Source organism: Leucoraja erinacea, unplaced genomic scaffold, assembly GCF_028641065.1.
Source record: "Leucoraja erinacea ecotype New England unplaced genomic scaffold, Leri_hhj_1 Leri_1261S, whole genome shotgun sequence".
Taxonomy (NCBI): Eukaryota; Metazoa; Chordata; class Chondrichthyes; order Rajiformes; family Rajidae; genus Leucoraja; species Leucoraja erinaceus.
In genome coordinates, this window is record NW_026575519.1 from 16744 (window position 1) to 32500 (window position 15757).

The 15757-nt window shown below is 45.4% G+C and overlaps 1 protein-coding gene across 1 annotated transcript in view; it reads left to right on the forward strand.

Annotated features, from left to right (window-relative positions):
- Positions 1 to 379: 379 nt before the first annotated feature.
- The window catches only part of LOC129715578 (immunoglobulin superfamily member 1-like), a 24814-nt gene continuing 9436 nt past the window's right edge, over positions 380 to 15757 (forward strand). The window contains exons 1-6 of the mRNA XM_055665449.1: positions 380 to 1321; positions 2231 to 2524; positions 4774 to 5067; positions 5651 to 5702; positions 6515 to 6624; positions 9267 to 9560. Coding sequence (XP_055521424.1) covers positions 1006 to 1321; positions 2231 to 2524; positions 4774 to 5067; positions 5651 to 5702; positions 6515 to 6624; positions 9267 to 9560 — 1360 coding nt within the window. The 5' untranslated portion in view covers positions 380 to 1005. The remainder of the gene's footprint in view (positions 1322 to 2230; positions 2525 to 4773; positions 5068 to 5650; positions 5703 to 6514; positions 6625 to 9266; positions 9561 to 15757) is intronic.

Sequence of the window (15757 nt, forward strand, 5' to 3'; positions counted from 1 at the left end):
TAGAATTTAGGAGATTGAGAGGGGATCTTATAGAAACTTACAAAATTCTTAAGGGGTTGGACAGGCTAGATGCAGGAAGATTGCTCTCGATGTTGGGGAAGTCCAGGACAAGGGGTCACAGCTTAAGGATAAGGGGGAATCCTTTAAAACTGAGATGAGAAGAACTTTTTTCACACAGAGAGTGGTGAATCTCTGGAACTCTCTGCCACGGAGGGTAGTCGTGTTTGTGGTCCTTGTGGCTAAGGGGATCAGAGGGTATGGAGAGAAGGCGGGTACGGGATACTGAGTTGGATGATCAGCCATGATCATATTGAATGGTGGTGCAGGCTCGAAGGGCCGAATGGCCTACTCCTGCAACTAATTTCTATGTTTCTATATCCCTCCGTACAACACCACTCCCAATCAAGGTATGACTCCACCTTCAGGGAAGTATGTACGTGCACTCCCGGATCCCTCTACTCTACAACAATCCCTATGATGCCACTTTCAGTGAAAGATCTACCTGCATTTCAAGATCCTTCTGTTCTACTACTTTCCCAATCTTCCTGTGATGGTACTTTTGGTGAAATATGTACCTGTACTCCAGGATCCCTCTACTCAACAACATTCCCTACCTACCTGTGAAACCGCTTTCAGGGAATTGTGTCCAATTACCCCTATGTCCCACTGGTGTACAGGCTTACACGTTTCCTTTATTGTCATTCAGACCGAAGTCTGAACAAAATTTCGTGCCTGCAGTCATACACACATACAATACAATAAAAAAACAACAATAAACACATATTAACATCCACCACAGTGAGTCCACCTAGCACCTCCTCACTGTGATGGAGGCAAAAGTCTTAGATACAACATCCATCTTCCTGCAACACCACCTTCATGGACCTAGGTAACTGCGTACTGAGATCCCTCTGCTCTACAACACTCCCCAGAGGTGTGTAGATCCTGCCCATTTGGAAGTTTCAAAATGTAACACCTCATGTTTTCTGTGCATGTGAATGTTTTATGGCCAAATCTGTTGTTTCAGAACTTCCGCCGCCACCGACTATCTCCAATACTCCTGACTATCCCGTGTATGTGCCTGGAGAATCCATCACCATCACGTGCGCTAGTTCACGGCGGGACACGGCGGGGAGGTTTCAGTTGAGGAAAGACTCCAACCTTCTCACCAGCAGCACGAGAAGTGACACGACCTTCACCCACCGGATAACAGACTTAAGGGCAGACGTGGACAACACCTACACATGTGTCATGTTGGTGCAAGTCTCCGCTCGGTGGCTCCCTTCCGCTCCGAGCCGTGCGATCCACATTCGTGTCATTGGTCAGTCACACACGCCACCATCATGGGATTTATTCAGGGAGGATTATGGGGCTTCGTGTATTGGTGCTGGGAAAGAAACCTGGGTTATAATTTCGTACGGCCTACTTTGGTTTAGTTTAGTTTAGTTTAATTCAGTTCAATTTGATATAGTTTCTTTCATTTTGCTTGGCTTCATTGAGTTTGATTTGTGTTTAATTTAATCCAGTTGAGTCCTGCTCTGATCCCTCTCCAACACACCTCTCTGTATTAAGATGTGAATCCACCTTTAGGGAACAAAGTACCCGCACTCCTGAATCCATCTACTCCATAACATTCCCCATCTAATTGTGTCGCCAGCAGCAGCCTGCGCTCCTATATATCTCTGCTCTATAAAAATACTTATCTACCAATGACGACACTTTCAGGGAACGACATGCCTGCACCTCTTGATCCCTCTTTTCTCCTACACTCCCAAACGTATTGTAACGCATTCTACGGGAATAAAGTACCTGCACTCCTATATCCATCTGCTCTAAAATTATCCCAAACTACCTCTGTTGCAACTTTCAGGCCACTGTGACCATTTACTCCTTGATCCCTCCACTCTGCAAAACTCCCTGTCTACCTGCACGCCACCTTCAAGGAAAAATGTACATGCGCTCCTATATCTCCCTGCTCTACCACACTCCCCAGAATTGATCTACACCACTACCCAGAGCTGCTCTACAACACTCCCCAGAATTGATCTACAACACGTCCCATCGCTGCTCTACATCGCTGCTCTACAACACTCCCCAGCGCAGCTCTACAACACTCCCCAGAGCTCTACCATTCACTATGTAGGACGTGCCCATGTTGGATTTTCCAAAACGCAAAACCACCCATTTTTCAGTGCATGTAGATATTTTATGGCGATGTTTTTCGTTCCAGAACGCCCGCGTCCACCGACTATCTCCAAGACTCCTGATTATCCTGTGTATGTGCCTGGAGAATCCATCATCCTCACGTGCGCTAGTCCACGACGAGACACGGCGGGGAGGTTTCAGTTGAGGAAAGACTCCAACCTTCTCACCAACAGCACGGGAAGCCACACGACTTTCACCCACCGCATCACAGAATTAACGGCAGACATGGACAGTACCTACACCTGTATCATGTTGGTGCACGTCTCCGCTCGGTGGCTCCCATCCCTTCCAAGCCCAGCGGTCCACATACGTGTCACAGGTTAGTCACACACGCCATCATCATGGGATTTATTCAGAGGGGGGATTATAGTGCTTAGTGTGATGGACCTCGGAAACAAACCTGGGTAGTTTAATCCAGACTGCTTTCATTTAGATTAGTTGAGTTTACTTCTGTTTTATTTAGTTTTGTTCAGCTCACAGTTTCTGCGGCTTAGTTTAATATGTTCCAGTTTAATTTAATCCAGTTTAGTTTACTTCAGTGTAATTTAGTTTAGTTCAGCTCACTTTCTGTTGCGATGCGACACAATAGATCCTTGAGAGGGAAATTGGTCTGCCAACAATCATGATACACAATAAGATGCATTAAGTTATGTAACGAGTGATTAGTCCAGGATTGAGGATTGAGGCTGTGCAAAATTGGAGGGGGGGGGGGGGGGGGCTGGGGCTGGGGCTGGGTCGGGGGAATTTAGTTCAACAAAGAAACTGACAAGTTACTAAAGAAAGTGGGTGGGGGGGGGGGGGGGCTGTCAGGTGAAGGGGAGTCAATAAACACAACGGCAGGAGGGGGTGGAGTTGTATAGATTGATATCCACAGGTAAAACGGATCGACTGCGGCATTTTCTTCTGCATCTTGGTGGATCTAGTCTGGTGCTGATGGTGCTCCTCACGTTCGCCCTGCTAGCCCAGTACATGAAAGCGAAGAAGATGGCACTGGCCATCGCCGATTGATAGAACATCTGCAGCATCTTATTGCAGACATTGAAGCCTCCTCAGAAAATACAGATGGCTCTAACCTTTCTTATACAGTGGCACATGTTAGTATTTTCAATGTTGAGCTGCAGGTGATTCAGCCCACACCACTCAACAAAGTTATTGACTACATCTCTCTATTCAGCTTCCCTCCACTCACTGATGCAGCCCACAATGACAGAGTTATTCAAAATCATCTCCAGGTGTCATGAGTCCCAGTTGCATCTGAAGGCCGAGGATAGGAAGAGAGAGAGGACCGTTCTCTTTGGGGCCCCTGTGTTGATCAGCAACATGTCCGAGACACAGTTCTGTAGTCTGACATATTGTGGTCGTGCAGTCAGGTAGTTGGTGATCCAGAACACCAGTGGAGGACCCACCCACATCTTCGTCAGTTTGCTCCCAAGCGTTGCAGGCTGGATGGTTTTCAAAGTAATGAATAAGTAAAAACACACGACTCTCACAGTGCTTCCCGGCTTATCCTGTTGAACATTGGAACGATGGAACAGGTAAATGATGGCGTCCTCCACCCCCATCGTTGTTAAGTCAGCGAACTGCAGGGGGAACTGGTAGGGTTTAAAGAATGGTCGCAGGTGAGTGAGCACTAGCTGCGCCAGGGACTTCATGATGTGGGAAATCAGCGCCACCGGTCTATCGTCATTGGAGGAGTTGGCCACGTCCACTTTGGCACATGAACTAGGCAAGAAGTATTCCACGTCACAGGAACCATCTCCAGGCCCAGCATCAGGTTGGGGCAATGGTGGAGGACTCTGCACCACTGACTGGCACACGGCTTGAGTTCCCAAGGGCTGATACCATTATTAGGCTAACTTTAGTTTGATTCAGTTAAATTTAATCCTATTTAGTTTACTTTAGTTTACTTTAGTTACTTTGATTTTGTTAGCCTTGATTCAGTTTGATTTAGTTTAATTTAATCCAGGTTAGTTTGGTTTATATCCGTCTGCACTACACCACTGCCAATCGAACTGTGACTCCACCTTCATGGCACTATGTACCTGTACTATTGGATCCATCTATTCGACAACACTCCCTATGATGCAACTTTCAGTGAAAGAAGTACCTGTACTCCAAGTTCTCTCTGCTCAACAACATTCCCAGAGTACCTGTGATATCATTTTCAGGGAGCTGCGTCCATTTACTCTTATGTCCCACTAATCTACAACACCCTATCTACCAGCAACACCACCTTGAAGGAACTATGTGCCTGCGTTCGTAGATCCCTCTGTTAAACAATACTCCCTATCTACCTGTGACGCCACCTTCAAAGAACTATATGCCTGCGCTCCTAGATCCGTCTGCTCTACGACAATATCGATCCATCTCTGATGCCAGCTTCAAGGAAATATGTAACTGCGCTTCTAGATCCATCTGCTCAACGACAATCCCTATCTACCTATTTGCCAATTTTCAGGGAACTATATGCCTGAGCTGGTAGCTCCTGCCCATCTTGGAATTTTCAAAATATAACACCTCATGTTTTCTGTGCATGTGAAAGTTTTATGGCAATGTTTGTTGTTACAGAACGTCCGTCGCCGCCGAATATCTCAAAGATTCCGGACTATCCCGTGTACCTGCCTGGGGAATCCGTCACCATCACGTGCGCTAGTTCACGGCGGGACACGGCGGGGAGGTTTCTGTTGAGGAAAGACTCCAACCTTCTCACCAGCAGCACGGGAAATCACACGGCGTTCACCCACCGCATCACAGACTTAATGGCAGGCGTGGATAACACCTACACCTGTACCATGTTGGTGCGCGCCTCGGCTCGGTGGCTCCCGTCACCTCCGAGCCCTGTGATCCACATTCGTGTCACAGGTCAGTCACACACATGCCACCGTCATGGGATGCATTCAAAGTGGGATTCTGGTGCTTAGTGTGATGGAGTTGGGAAATAAACCTGGGTTATTGTTTTGTCCCGCCCACTTTAGTGTAGTTTAGTTTACTTCAATTTAACTTCGTTTAGTTCCTTTCATTTTGTTTGGCTTTCTTTAGTTTGAATTTTGTTTAATTTAATCCAGTTGAGTACTGTTCTGACCCCTCTCCAGCAAACCCCTCCGTACTGAGCTGTGACTCCACCTTCAGGGAACTAGGTACCTGCTCTCCTGTATTCCAACTACTCCATAATATTCCCTATCGAATTATGACGCCGGCTGCAGGGAACGAAGTGCCTGCGCTGCTATATATCTCTGCTCTATAATAATCCCTATCTAACAATGACGTGGCATTCAGGGAACGATGTACCTGCACTTCCTGATCCCTCTGCTCATCTACACACCCAAACATCCTGTGACACATTCTTAGGGCAGTAAGAACCTGCACTCCAATATCCCCTCTTCCCCACAATACCCCCAATCTGCATGTGCTGCCACGTCCAGGAAACGTGTCCATTTACTCCTAGATCCCTCTGCTCTGCAAAGCTCCCAATCTACTTGCAATGCCACCTTCATCTTGTAGGGGGATCTTATAGAAACTCAAATAATTCTTAAGAGGTTGGACAGGCTAGATGCAAGAAGATTGTTCCCGATGTTGGGGAAGTCCAGGACAAGGGGTCACAGCTTAAGGATAGAGGGGAAATCCTTTAGGACCGAGATGAGAAAAACATTTTTCACACAGAGAGTGGTGAATCTCTGTAACTCTCTGCCACAGAAGGTAGTTGAGGCTGCTAGTTCATTGGCTATATTTAAGAGGGAGTTAGGGGTGGCCTTTGTGGCTAAAGGGATCAAGGTGTATGGAGAGAAGGCAGGTACGGGATACTGAGTTGGATGATCAGCCATTATCATATTGAATGGCGGTGCAAGCTCGAAGGGCCGGATGGCCTCTACTCCTGCACCTATTTCTATGTTTCGAGGAAAATGTACCTGCACATTCTAGATCCACCTGCTCTACAACAATCCCAAGAGCTGCTCTACAACACTCGCCAGAAGTGCTCCACAACACTTCCCATAGCTGCGCTACAACACTCCCCAGAGTTCTACCATTCACCATGTAGGACGTGCCCATGTTGGACTTCCCAGAACGCAACAACACCCGTTTATCTGTGCATGTAGATATTTTATGGCGATGTTTTTCATTCCGGAACGCCCGCGTCCACCGACTATCTCCAAGACCCTTGATTATCGTGTGTATGTGCCTGGGGAATCCGTCACCATCACGTGCGCTAGTTCACGGCGAGACACGGCGGGGAGGTTTCAGTTGAGGAAAGGCTCCGACCTTCTCACCAGCAGCACGGGAAATCACACGACCTTCACCCACCGCGTCATAGATGTAAGGTCAGACACGGACAACACCTACACCTGCGTCATGTTTTGTGCACGTCTCTGCTCGGGTGGCTCCCGTCACCTCCAAGCCCAGCGATCCACATACGTGTCACAGGTTAGTGACACACGCCATCGTCATGGGATTTATACAGAGGGGGATTGTAGTGCTTAGTGTGATGGAGCTGGGAAACACACCTGTGTTGATTTGTCCAGACCGTTTTCATTTAGATTAGTTTAGGTTACCTCAGTTTTATTTCGTTTAGTTCAGTTCACATTAGTTTCTACGACTTGGTTTAGAATGGTCTATTTTAATTGAATCCAGTTTAGTTCAATTCAGTGTAATTTAGTTCCGTTCCACTCACTTTCTGTTATGCTGCGACACGATAGAACGTGGAGACGGAAATTGGTCTGCCACAATCATGAAACACAATAAGATACATTAAATTAAAGTGACAAGTGAAAAGTCTAGGATTGGGAATGTGCAAAGATTGGAGAGGTAGGGGAAGGGAGAATGGGGGAGGGGGTGAACGGGAGTCAGCAGCCAGGACATCAATGGATCACACACCCACATATTCGTCAGTTTGTTCCCCATCACTGCAGACTGCATGGTGTTAAAAGGACTGGAGCAGTCAAAACACATTACTCTGACAGTGCTTCCCGGCTAATCTGGTGAACGTTGGAACGATGGAACAGATGGATTATGGCGTCCTCCACCGCCATCTTAGCTAGGCGACCTAGCCTAGGTCAGAGAACAGCAGGCGGTGCAGGTTGGGTTTAATCAGTTGTAGCAGGTGCGTGAGCACTAACTTCGCCAGGGATTTCATGATGTGTGATATCAGCGCCGCCGGTCTACTCTTATCGCAGGAGCTGGGACACGTCCCCTTTGGTACATGAACCAGGCCGGATGTCTTCCGCATCACAGGATCCCTCTCCAGGCTCAGGTTGAGTTTGAAGCTATGCTGGAGGACGCGCCACAACTGGCTGGCACACGGGTTGAGTACCCAAGGCCTGATAACATCGGGCCACGCGGCTTTGCGTGGGTGGTGTTTGTACAGCTCTGCTAGAATATTTGGCTAACATTAATTTGCTTCAGTTTAATTTAATTTAATCCTATTTAGTTTACTTCAGTTTGTTTAGTTTAGCTCATTTTATTTTGTTTGGCTTCATTCAATTTGATTTACTTTAATTTAATACAACTGGTTCATATCCCTCTGTACAACACCACTCCCAATCGAGATGTGACTCCAACTTCAGGGAACTATGTACTCCGGGATCCCTCTACTCTACAACACTCCCTATGATACCACTTTCAGTGACAGCTGTACCTGGCGTTCAAGATCCCTCTGTTCTACTACATTCCCTATATTCCTGTGATGGTACATTTAGTGAAATATGTACCTGTGCTCCTCGATCTCTCTACTCAACAACATTCCATACCTACCTGTGATACCGCTTTCAGTGAACTGTATCCAATTACTCCTATATCCCACTGGTCCACAACACCCAACTGCGTTCCGAGATCCCTCCGCTCTACAACAATCCCTTTTAAACCATTGTTCCACGCTCGGGGAACTATATGTAGCAATGTTACAAAAGTTTGAGATTTTAAATATCAAGTCTGCAATTTATCCCATCAGATAGAGCATAACAAGAAGTTTAATTTGACACCTAATTCACTTTCATATCTTAAGTATTAAAAAAATGTTTATGGTCATTTTCATACTCGGAAATTAGCATCTTGTTCCCTATTGATATTCCATTAACTTGACACAAAAGTTGTGGTCAACGACAGTCAAATGGCCATAACTTTATTAAAAATTAAGAGATCTGAAAGAAATGTTCAGTTATTATAGATTGAAGCATTCTGAAACAAATATAAAACAATCTTACTTGGATGACCTGACATTAAAGCACATAATTAGTTAGTTACCCAATTGTAGCTAAATCCACAATTCAATTACTAGATCCAAACATCTATCCACGTGTTAAGAAAAGATTGACAATTTTAAATAACCTAAGTGTCCAAAGAACATTCACACAAGAATTCACAATAAAACATGTTTTTTAAATCTCATTGACATTAATTTATAGGCCAAATGGAAGGGATTTAGTGTTCAATTGCTGTAAATTAATGGCCATTTAAATCAGATTGCGAGTGGCTTTTTCTGGAACGCGCTGGTTTAGAAAGTTGCCATTGCGGTGGATTTGAAGCCCATATGCAGCATGAAAGATACTGCGGGTTTGCATGGGCCCCCAAGTCACGTACTCGCAAATTAAGATTTTGAATAAAGGGATCTTAAGAAGCACTTATTAATGTAAAAATAAACAACCTACCTCGCCTTGTAACCCTACATAAGATTCGTCCCGTTGTCGGCGTTCGCGGCTTTAGAGGATGATTTTTAATCTACTATAATAATTAAATAACCCCATTTTACTTTAAAAATACCTGCAGCGAACGAATGTCGCAGCGATTTTTCGTTAGCAACTAAGCAGGCTGATCAACCTAGAGAAAATCGCGTTTTAAACCCGCCCTCATCTCAAAGGCGCCAAAGTCGTGCACACGGGCAGCGACAGAACTGCAGCGCCACTGAAGGTAAGTTTTGCAACATACCTACTATATGCCAGTGCGCCTCAATCCCTCTACTCTACAACACTCTCCAGAGCTGTGTAAGTCCTGCCCATTAGGCCTTTATAAAATGTAACACCGCACGTGTTTCTGTGCATGTGAATGATTTATGGCCATATTTGTTGTTACAGAACTTCCGCAGCCACCGACCATCGCCAAGACTCCTGACTATCCCGTGTACGTGCCTGGGGAATCCGTCACCATCACGTGCACCAGTTCACAGCGGGACACGGCGGGGAGGTTTCAGCTGAGGAAAGACTCCAACCTTCTCACCAGCAGCACGGGAAGTCACACGACCTTCACCCACCGCATCACAGACTTAAGGGCAGACGTGGATAACAACTACACCTGTGTCATGTTGGTGCACGCCTACGCTCGGTGGCTCTCGTCACCTCCGAGCCCTGGGATCCACATTCGTGTCACAGGTCAGTCTCACACGCCACCGTCATGGGATGTATTCAAGGGGGATTATGGTGCTTAGTGTGATGTTTCTGTGAAATAAACCTGGTTTATAGTTTTGACCAGTCTAATTTAGTTTACTTTAGTTCAATTTACTTCAGTTTAATTTGGTTTAGTTTGGCTCGCATTAGCTTCTTCAGCTTAGTGTAGTTTAATTTAAAGCAGTTTAGTTTATCTCAGTTTAATTTAGTTCAGTTCAGCTCACTTTATGATACGACGCTATACGATACAATAGAAATGTATTCATCCCAGAAGGCAAGTTGGTTTGCCAACAGTCATAAAACACAACAAGATACACAAAACATAAAGTGATGAGTGGTAAGTCCAGTATTGGGAATGTGCAAAGATTGGGGGCGGATGGCGAAGAGGAGTCAGTGCTGAAAGCACTGAGAAGTGACAATAGACAATAGGTGCAGGAATAGGCCATTCCGCTTTTCGAGCCAGCACCGCCATTCAATGTGATCATGGCTGATCATCCCTAATCAGTATCCCGTTCCTGCCTTCTCCCCATATCCCCTAGCATCGCTATATGTAACTGAATAAGCATGACGCCCACAGTGCTTTCCGACTTATCCAGGTGAGCATCGGAAAGATGGAGCAGGTGGACGATGGTCCATCACGTCTTCTCCGCCATTCGATCATGGTTGATCCTTCTCTACCTCCAAACCCCAACGGCCTGCCCCCTCATAACGCTTGAACTCTGTATAAATCAAGAATTTATATATTTCTGCCTTAAAAATATCTATTGTAATCCATTGATTTGGACTCCACATCTTTCCTTGGCAAATAATTCCACAGATTCGCCACCCGCTGATGAAAATAATCCCTCCTTATCTCCTTCCGAAAGGAAAATTCTTTAATTCTGAGGTTATGAATTCTAGTCCTGGACTCTCCCACTAGTGAAAACATCCTCCGTATCCACTTTATCCAAGCCTTTCACTATTCCATACATTTCAATGTGGTGCCCTTTCATTCTTCTAAACTGCAGCGAGTACAAGTCCAGTGCCGTCAAACATTCATCTTATGTTAACCCACTCTTTCCTGGGATCGTTCTTGTAAACCTGCTTTGGACCCTCTCAAGAGCCAGCACATCCTTCCTCGGATATTGTGCCCAAAAATAGCTCACAATATTCCAAATGCGGCCTGATCCGTGCCTTAGAGCCTTGGCATCATAGAAACATAGAAATTAGGTGCAGGAGTATGCCATTCGGCCCTTCGAGCCTGCACCGCCATTCAATATGATCATGGCTGATCATCCAACTAGGTATCCCGTACCTGCCTTCTCTCCATACCCTCTGATCCCCTTAGCCACAAGGGCCACATCTAACTCCCTCTTAAATATAGCCAATGAACTGGCCTCGACTACCCTCTGTGGCAGAGAGTTCCAGAGATTCACCACTCTGTGTGAAAAAAGTTCTTCTCATCTCGGTTTTAAAGGATTTCCCCCTAATCCTTAAGCTGTGACCCCTTGTCCTGGACTTCCCTAACATCGGGAACAATCTTCCTGCATCTAGCCTGTCCAACCCCTTAAGAATTTTGTAAGTTTCTATAAGATCCCCTCTCAACCTCCTAAATTCTAGAGAGTATAAACCAAGTCTATCCAGTCTTTCTTCATAAGACAGTCCTGACATCCCAGGAATCAGTCTGGTGAACCTTCTCTGCACTCCCTCTATGGCAATAATGTCCTTCCTCAGATTTGGAGAACATAACTGTACGCAATACTCCAGGTGTAGTCTCACCAAGACCCTGTACAACTGCAGTAGAACCTCCCTGCTCCTATACTCAAATCCTTTTGCTATGAAAGCTAACATACCATTCGCTTTCTTCACTGCCTGCTGCACCTGCATGCCTACTTTCAATGACTGGTGTACCATAACACCCAGGTCTCGCTGCATCTCCCCTTTTCCTAGTCGGCCACCATTTAGATAATAGTCTGCTTTCCTTTTTTTTGCCACCAAAATGGATAACCTCACATTTATCCACATTATACTGCATCTGCCAAACATTTGCCCACTCACCCAGCCTATCCAAGTCACCTTGCAGTCTCCTAGCATCCTCCTCACAGCTAACACTGCCCCCCAGCTTAGTGTCATCCGCAAACTTGGAGATATTGCCTTCAATTCCCTCATCCAGATCATTAATATATATTGTAAATAGCTGGGGTCCCAGCACTGAGCCTTGCGGTACCCCACTAGTCACTGCCTGCCATTGTGAAAAGGACCCGTTTACTCCTACTCGTTGCTTCCTGTTTGCCAGCCAGCTCTCTATCCACATCAATACTGAACCCCCAATGCCGTGTACTTTAAGTTTGTATACTAATCTTTTATGTGGGACCTTGTCGAAAGCCTTCTGGAAGTCCAGATACACCACATCCACTGGTTCTCCCCTATCCACGCTACTAGTTACATCCTCGAAAAATTCTATAAGATTTGTCAGACATGATTACCTTTCGTAAATCCATGCTGACTTTGTCCAATGATTTCACCACTTTCCAAATGTGCTGCTATCCCATCTTTAATAACTGACTCTAGCAGTTTCCCCACTACCGATGTTAGACTAACTAATCTGTAATTCCCCGTTTTCTCTCTCCCTCCCTTCTTAAAAAGCGGGGTTACGTTTGCTACCCGCCAATCCTGAGGAACTACTCCAGAATCTAAAGAGTTTTGAAAGATTATTACTAATGCATCCACTATTTCTGGAGCTACTTCCTTGAGTACTCTGGGATGCAGCCTATCTGGCCCTGGGGATTTATCGGCCTTTAATCCATTCAATTTACCCAACACCACTTCCCGGCTAACCTGGATTTCACTCAATTCCTCCAACTCCTTTGACCCGCGGTCCCCTGCTATTTCCGGCAAATTATTTATGTCTTCCTTAGTGAAGACGGAACCAAAGTAGTTATTCAATTGGTCCGCCATATCCTTGTTCCCCATGATCAACACACCTGTTTCTGACTGCATATCCGTGTTTTTTTGTATTCAAAAGCTCTTGAAATAAATGCTCGCTTCGCATTCACCTTCCTTACAACTGATTTGATTTGCAAATGAATTTTTGGGGAATCTTGCACCAGCATCCCTAGTTCTGCTCAAGCACATCCATTTTCTGGATTTTTTCCTCAATTAGATATTAGTTCATGCCTTGATTCCTCGGAGCCAAAATGTAAAACTCCACAATTTACTGCACTGTGTTCTATCTGCCATTTCTATGTCCATTCTCCAAACATGTCCAAGTCCTTCTGCAGAGTCCCTGCTTTCTCTACACTGTTTTTCACTCCACATATTTTTGTATCAACTGTAAATCTGGCCATAACGCCTTCAATCCCTTCTTCCAAATTATTAATATACAACGAGAAGAGTAGCGGCCGCTGTATCAACCCAGGTGGAATTCCGCTAGTCACTTGCAGCCAACCAGAAAAATTACCAAACAAGCCCTTTGGTCCACCGAATTTGTGCCAACCAACTATCCCCGCAAATTAACACTCACCTACACAATCTATGGTCAATGTACACTTATACCAGTCAAATCGTATTCAAACCTGTACGTCTTTGGAGTGTGGGAGGAAACTGAAGCACCTGGAGAAAATCCACGCTGTCACAATGAGTACGCACCAACTACATACAGACGGTTTGTAATCGGGATCAATCTCGTGTCTCTAGCGCTGTACGAGCTCAGGCAGCAACTGTACTGCTACGTAACTGCTATCGTTTAGGTTGTCTTAATTAAGTTTGGATGATGTTGGAGTATCTCAGGCAGGCGGCATCTCTGGAGAGAAGGAATTGGTAACTTTTAGCGTTGAGACCATGACACTAGTCTGGTCTACTTTAGTTTTGATTAGTTTAGTTTACTTCAGTTTACTTTGGTTTAGTTTAGCTCACTTTAGCTCACGGCACTGTTGCGCAGCGGCAGAGTTGCTGCCTTACAGCGCTTGCAGTGCCAGAGACCCGGGTTCGATCCCGATTATAGATGTTTGTCCGTACAGAGTTTGTTCTCCCCGTGACCGCGTGGGGTTTATCAGAGATCTTCGGTTTCCTCCCACACTCCAAAGTCATACAGATGTGTAGATTAATTGTAGGCTTGGGTTTGTATATTAGGTATAAGTGTAAATTGTCCCCAGTGTGTTTAGGCACATTAACTGTCTTGTTAATGTGCAGGGTTCGCTGGTCGGTGCGGACTCGGTGGGCCGCAGAGCCTGTGTCCGCGCTGTATATATACATTAAACATTATTGTATTGTGCTTAGGTTAGTTTGATTTAGTTTAAATTATTCCAGTTTAGTTTAGATTTATTTTTGTTTTGCTTGGAATTTTTCAGTCTGATTTAGTATATTGTTTTCCAGTTTTGTTCAGTTCGGATCACCTCTGCCCTACAACACTCCCTGTCTACCTATGTACTTGCACTCAGATATCCCTTTGCTCTACAACACTGCCCAGAGCTCCACCATTCATTGTGCAGGACCTGTCCATGTTGGACTTTCAATAACTCAACACCTCACGTTTTTCTGTGCATGTAAATGTTTTAGGGACATATTGTTTCCAGAACGGCCGCCTCCTTCCAGAACGATCCTGACCAATCTGGAGTTTTCATCAGTCTTATAACATAGAAACGAATACAAATAGGTTGCAGTTGAGTAGGCCTTCTCGGCCCTCTCATGCACATTTCACCCCGCATTTAACTTTTGTTCTTGAACTGATCATCCATTTGTTCCAGACCAGCGCGCTGAATCGTTAATCCCTATATTGTAAACAACAGGAATCCCATACGCACCGAGCCTTGCGGCACCCCATTAGTCACTGCCTGCTATTCCAAAAATGACCCGTTTAATTCTTGGAAACTCATCTGCTTCCTGTCTGCCAACCACTTTCGAAACTATCCATGTCAATACCCTACCCCCAATACATGTGCTCTAATTTTTGCACTGATAATCTCTTGTGCGGTACCTTGTCAAAGGTTTTTTGAAAGTCCAGATTCCACCAGATCTACTGGCTCTCTCCATTATCCATTATAATTTGTTACATCCTTGAAAAATACCACAAAACTCTCTAATCAAACATGATTTCCCCATCTTAAATCTAAGCTGCCTTTGACCGTCATTGCTTTCGAAATGCGCTGCTATAACATCTTTAATAATAGACTCCAGCATCTTCCCACTACCGACGTAAAGCTAACTGATGTATAATTCCACGTGTCTTCCTTTCATAAAAAGTGGAGTTACATTGGCTACCCACCAGTCCACAGGAAATTATCTAGAATCGAGAGACCATTGAACAATGATAACCAATCCATCTACGATTTCTAGTGCCACCTCCTTGAGTACTCTGGGATGCAAAACAAATGGCCCTGGGGATTTATCGGACTTCAGTCCCAACAGTTTACCTAACACCATTTTCGGACTATTGTGGATTCCCTTCAGTTCCTCCCTCCCACTACATTGTCGGTCCCCAAATATTTCAGGAGATAGTTTATGTTTTCCTTAGTGAAAGCAACACCAAAGTACTCGTTTAACTGTTCTGCCATGTCCTTGTTTCCCAATATAAATTCACTTGTCTCTGACTGCAAGGGACCTACATTCGTCTTCACACCCCCCTCTACTCCCTCTTCACCTATGACTGCACACCTGTACATGGTACTAACACCATCATCAAGTATGCAGATGATACAACGGTGATTGGCCTCATCAGCAACAACGATGAGCTGGCCTACAGGGAGGAGGTCCAGCACTTAGCAGCATGGTGCGCTGACAACAACCTGGCCCTTAACTCCAAGAAGACCAAGGAGCTCATTGTAGACTTTCAGGAAGTGGGGACCAGAGTGCGGAAGACGCATACCCCCATCCACATTGAACGGGGACGGAGGTGGCCTTACGTGCATTAGTTTCTAGCTTCAGGTTCCTGGGAGTCAACATCTCCGATGACCTCTCTTGGACCTACAATACCTCTACTCTGATCACAGAAGGCTCATCATTCCTCGTCATCTTCAATAATATCCTGAGGAGACAGTGAAAGAAGGTCGACCATCTGTCTACCTCAGATCCTGGTGAACTAACTGGTGAAACCGCTGCACTCCCTCGAGCAAGCATACCTTACCAACTGCATTCACAGTATGGTATGGCAACTGCTCTGTCCTCCGACCGGAAGGCATTGCAGAGGGTGGTCAAAATTGCCCAAC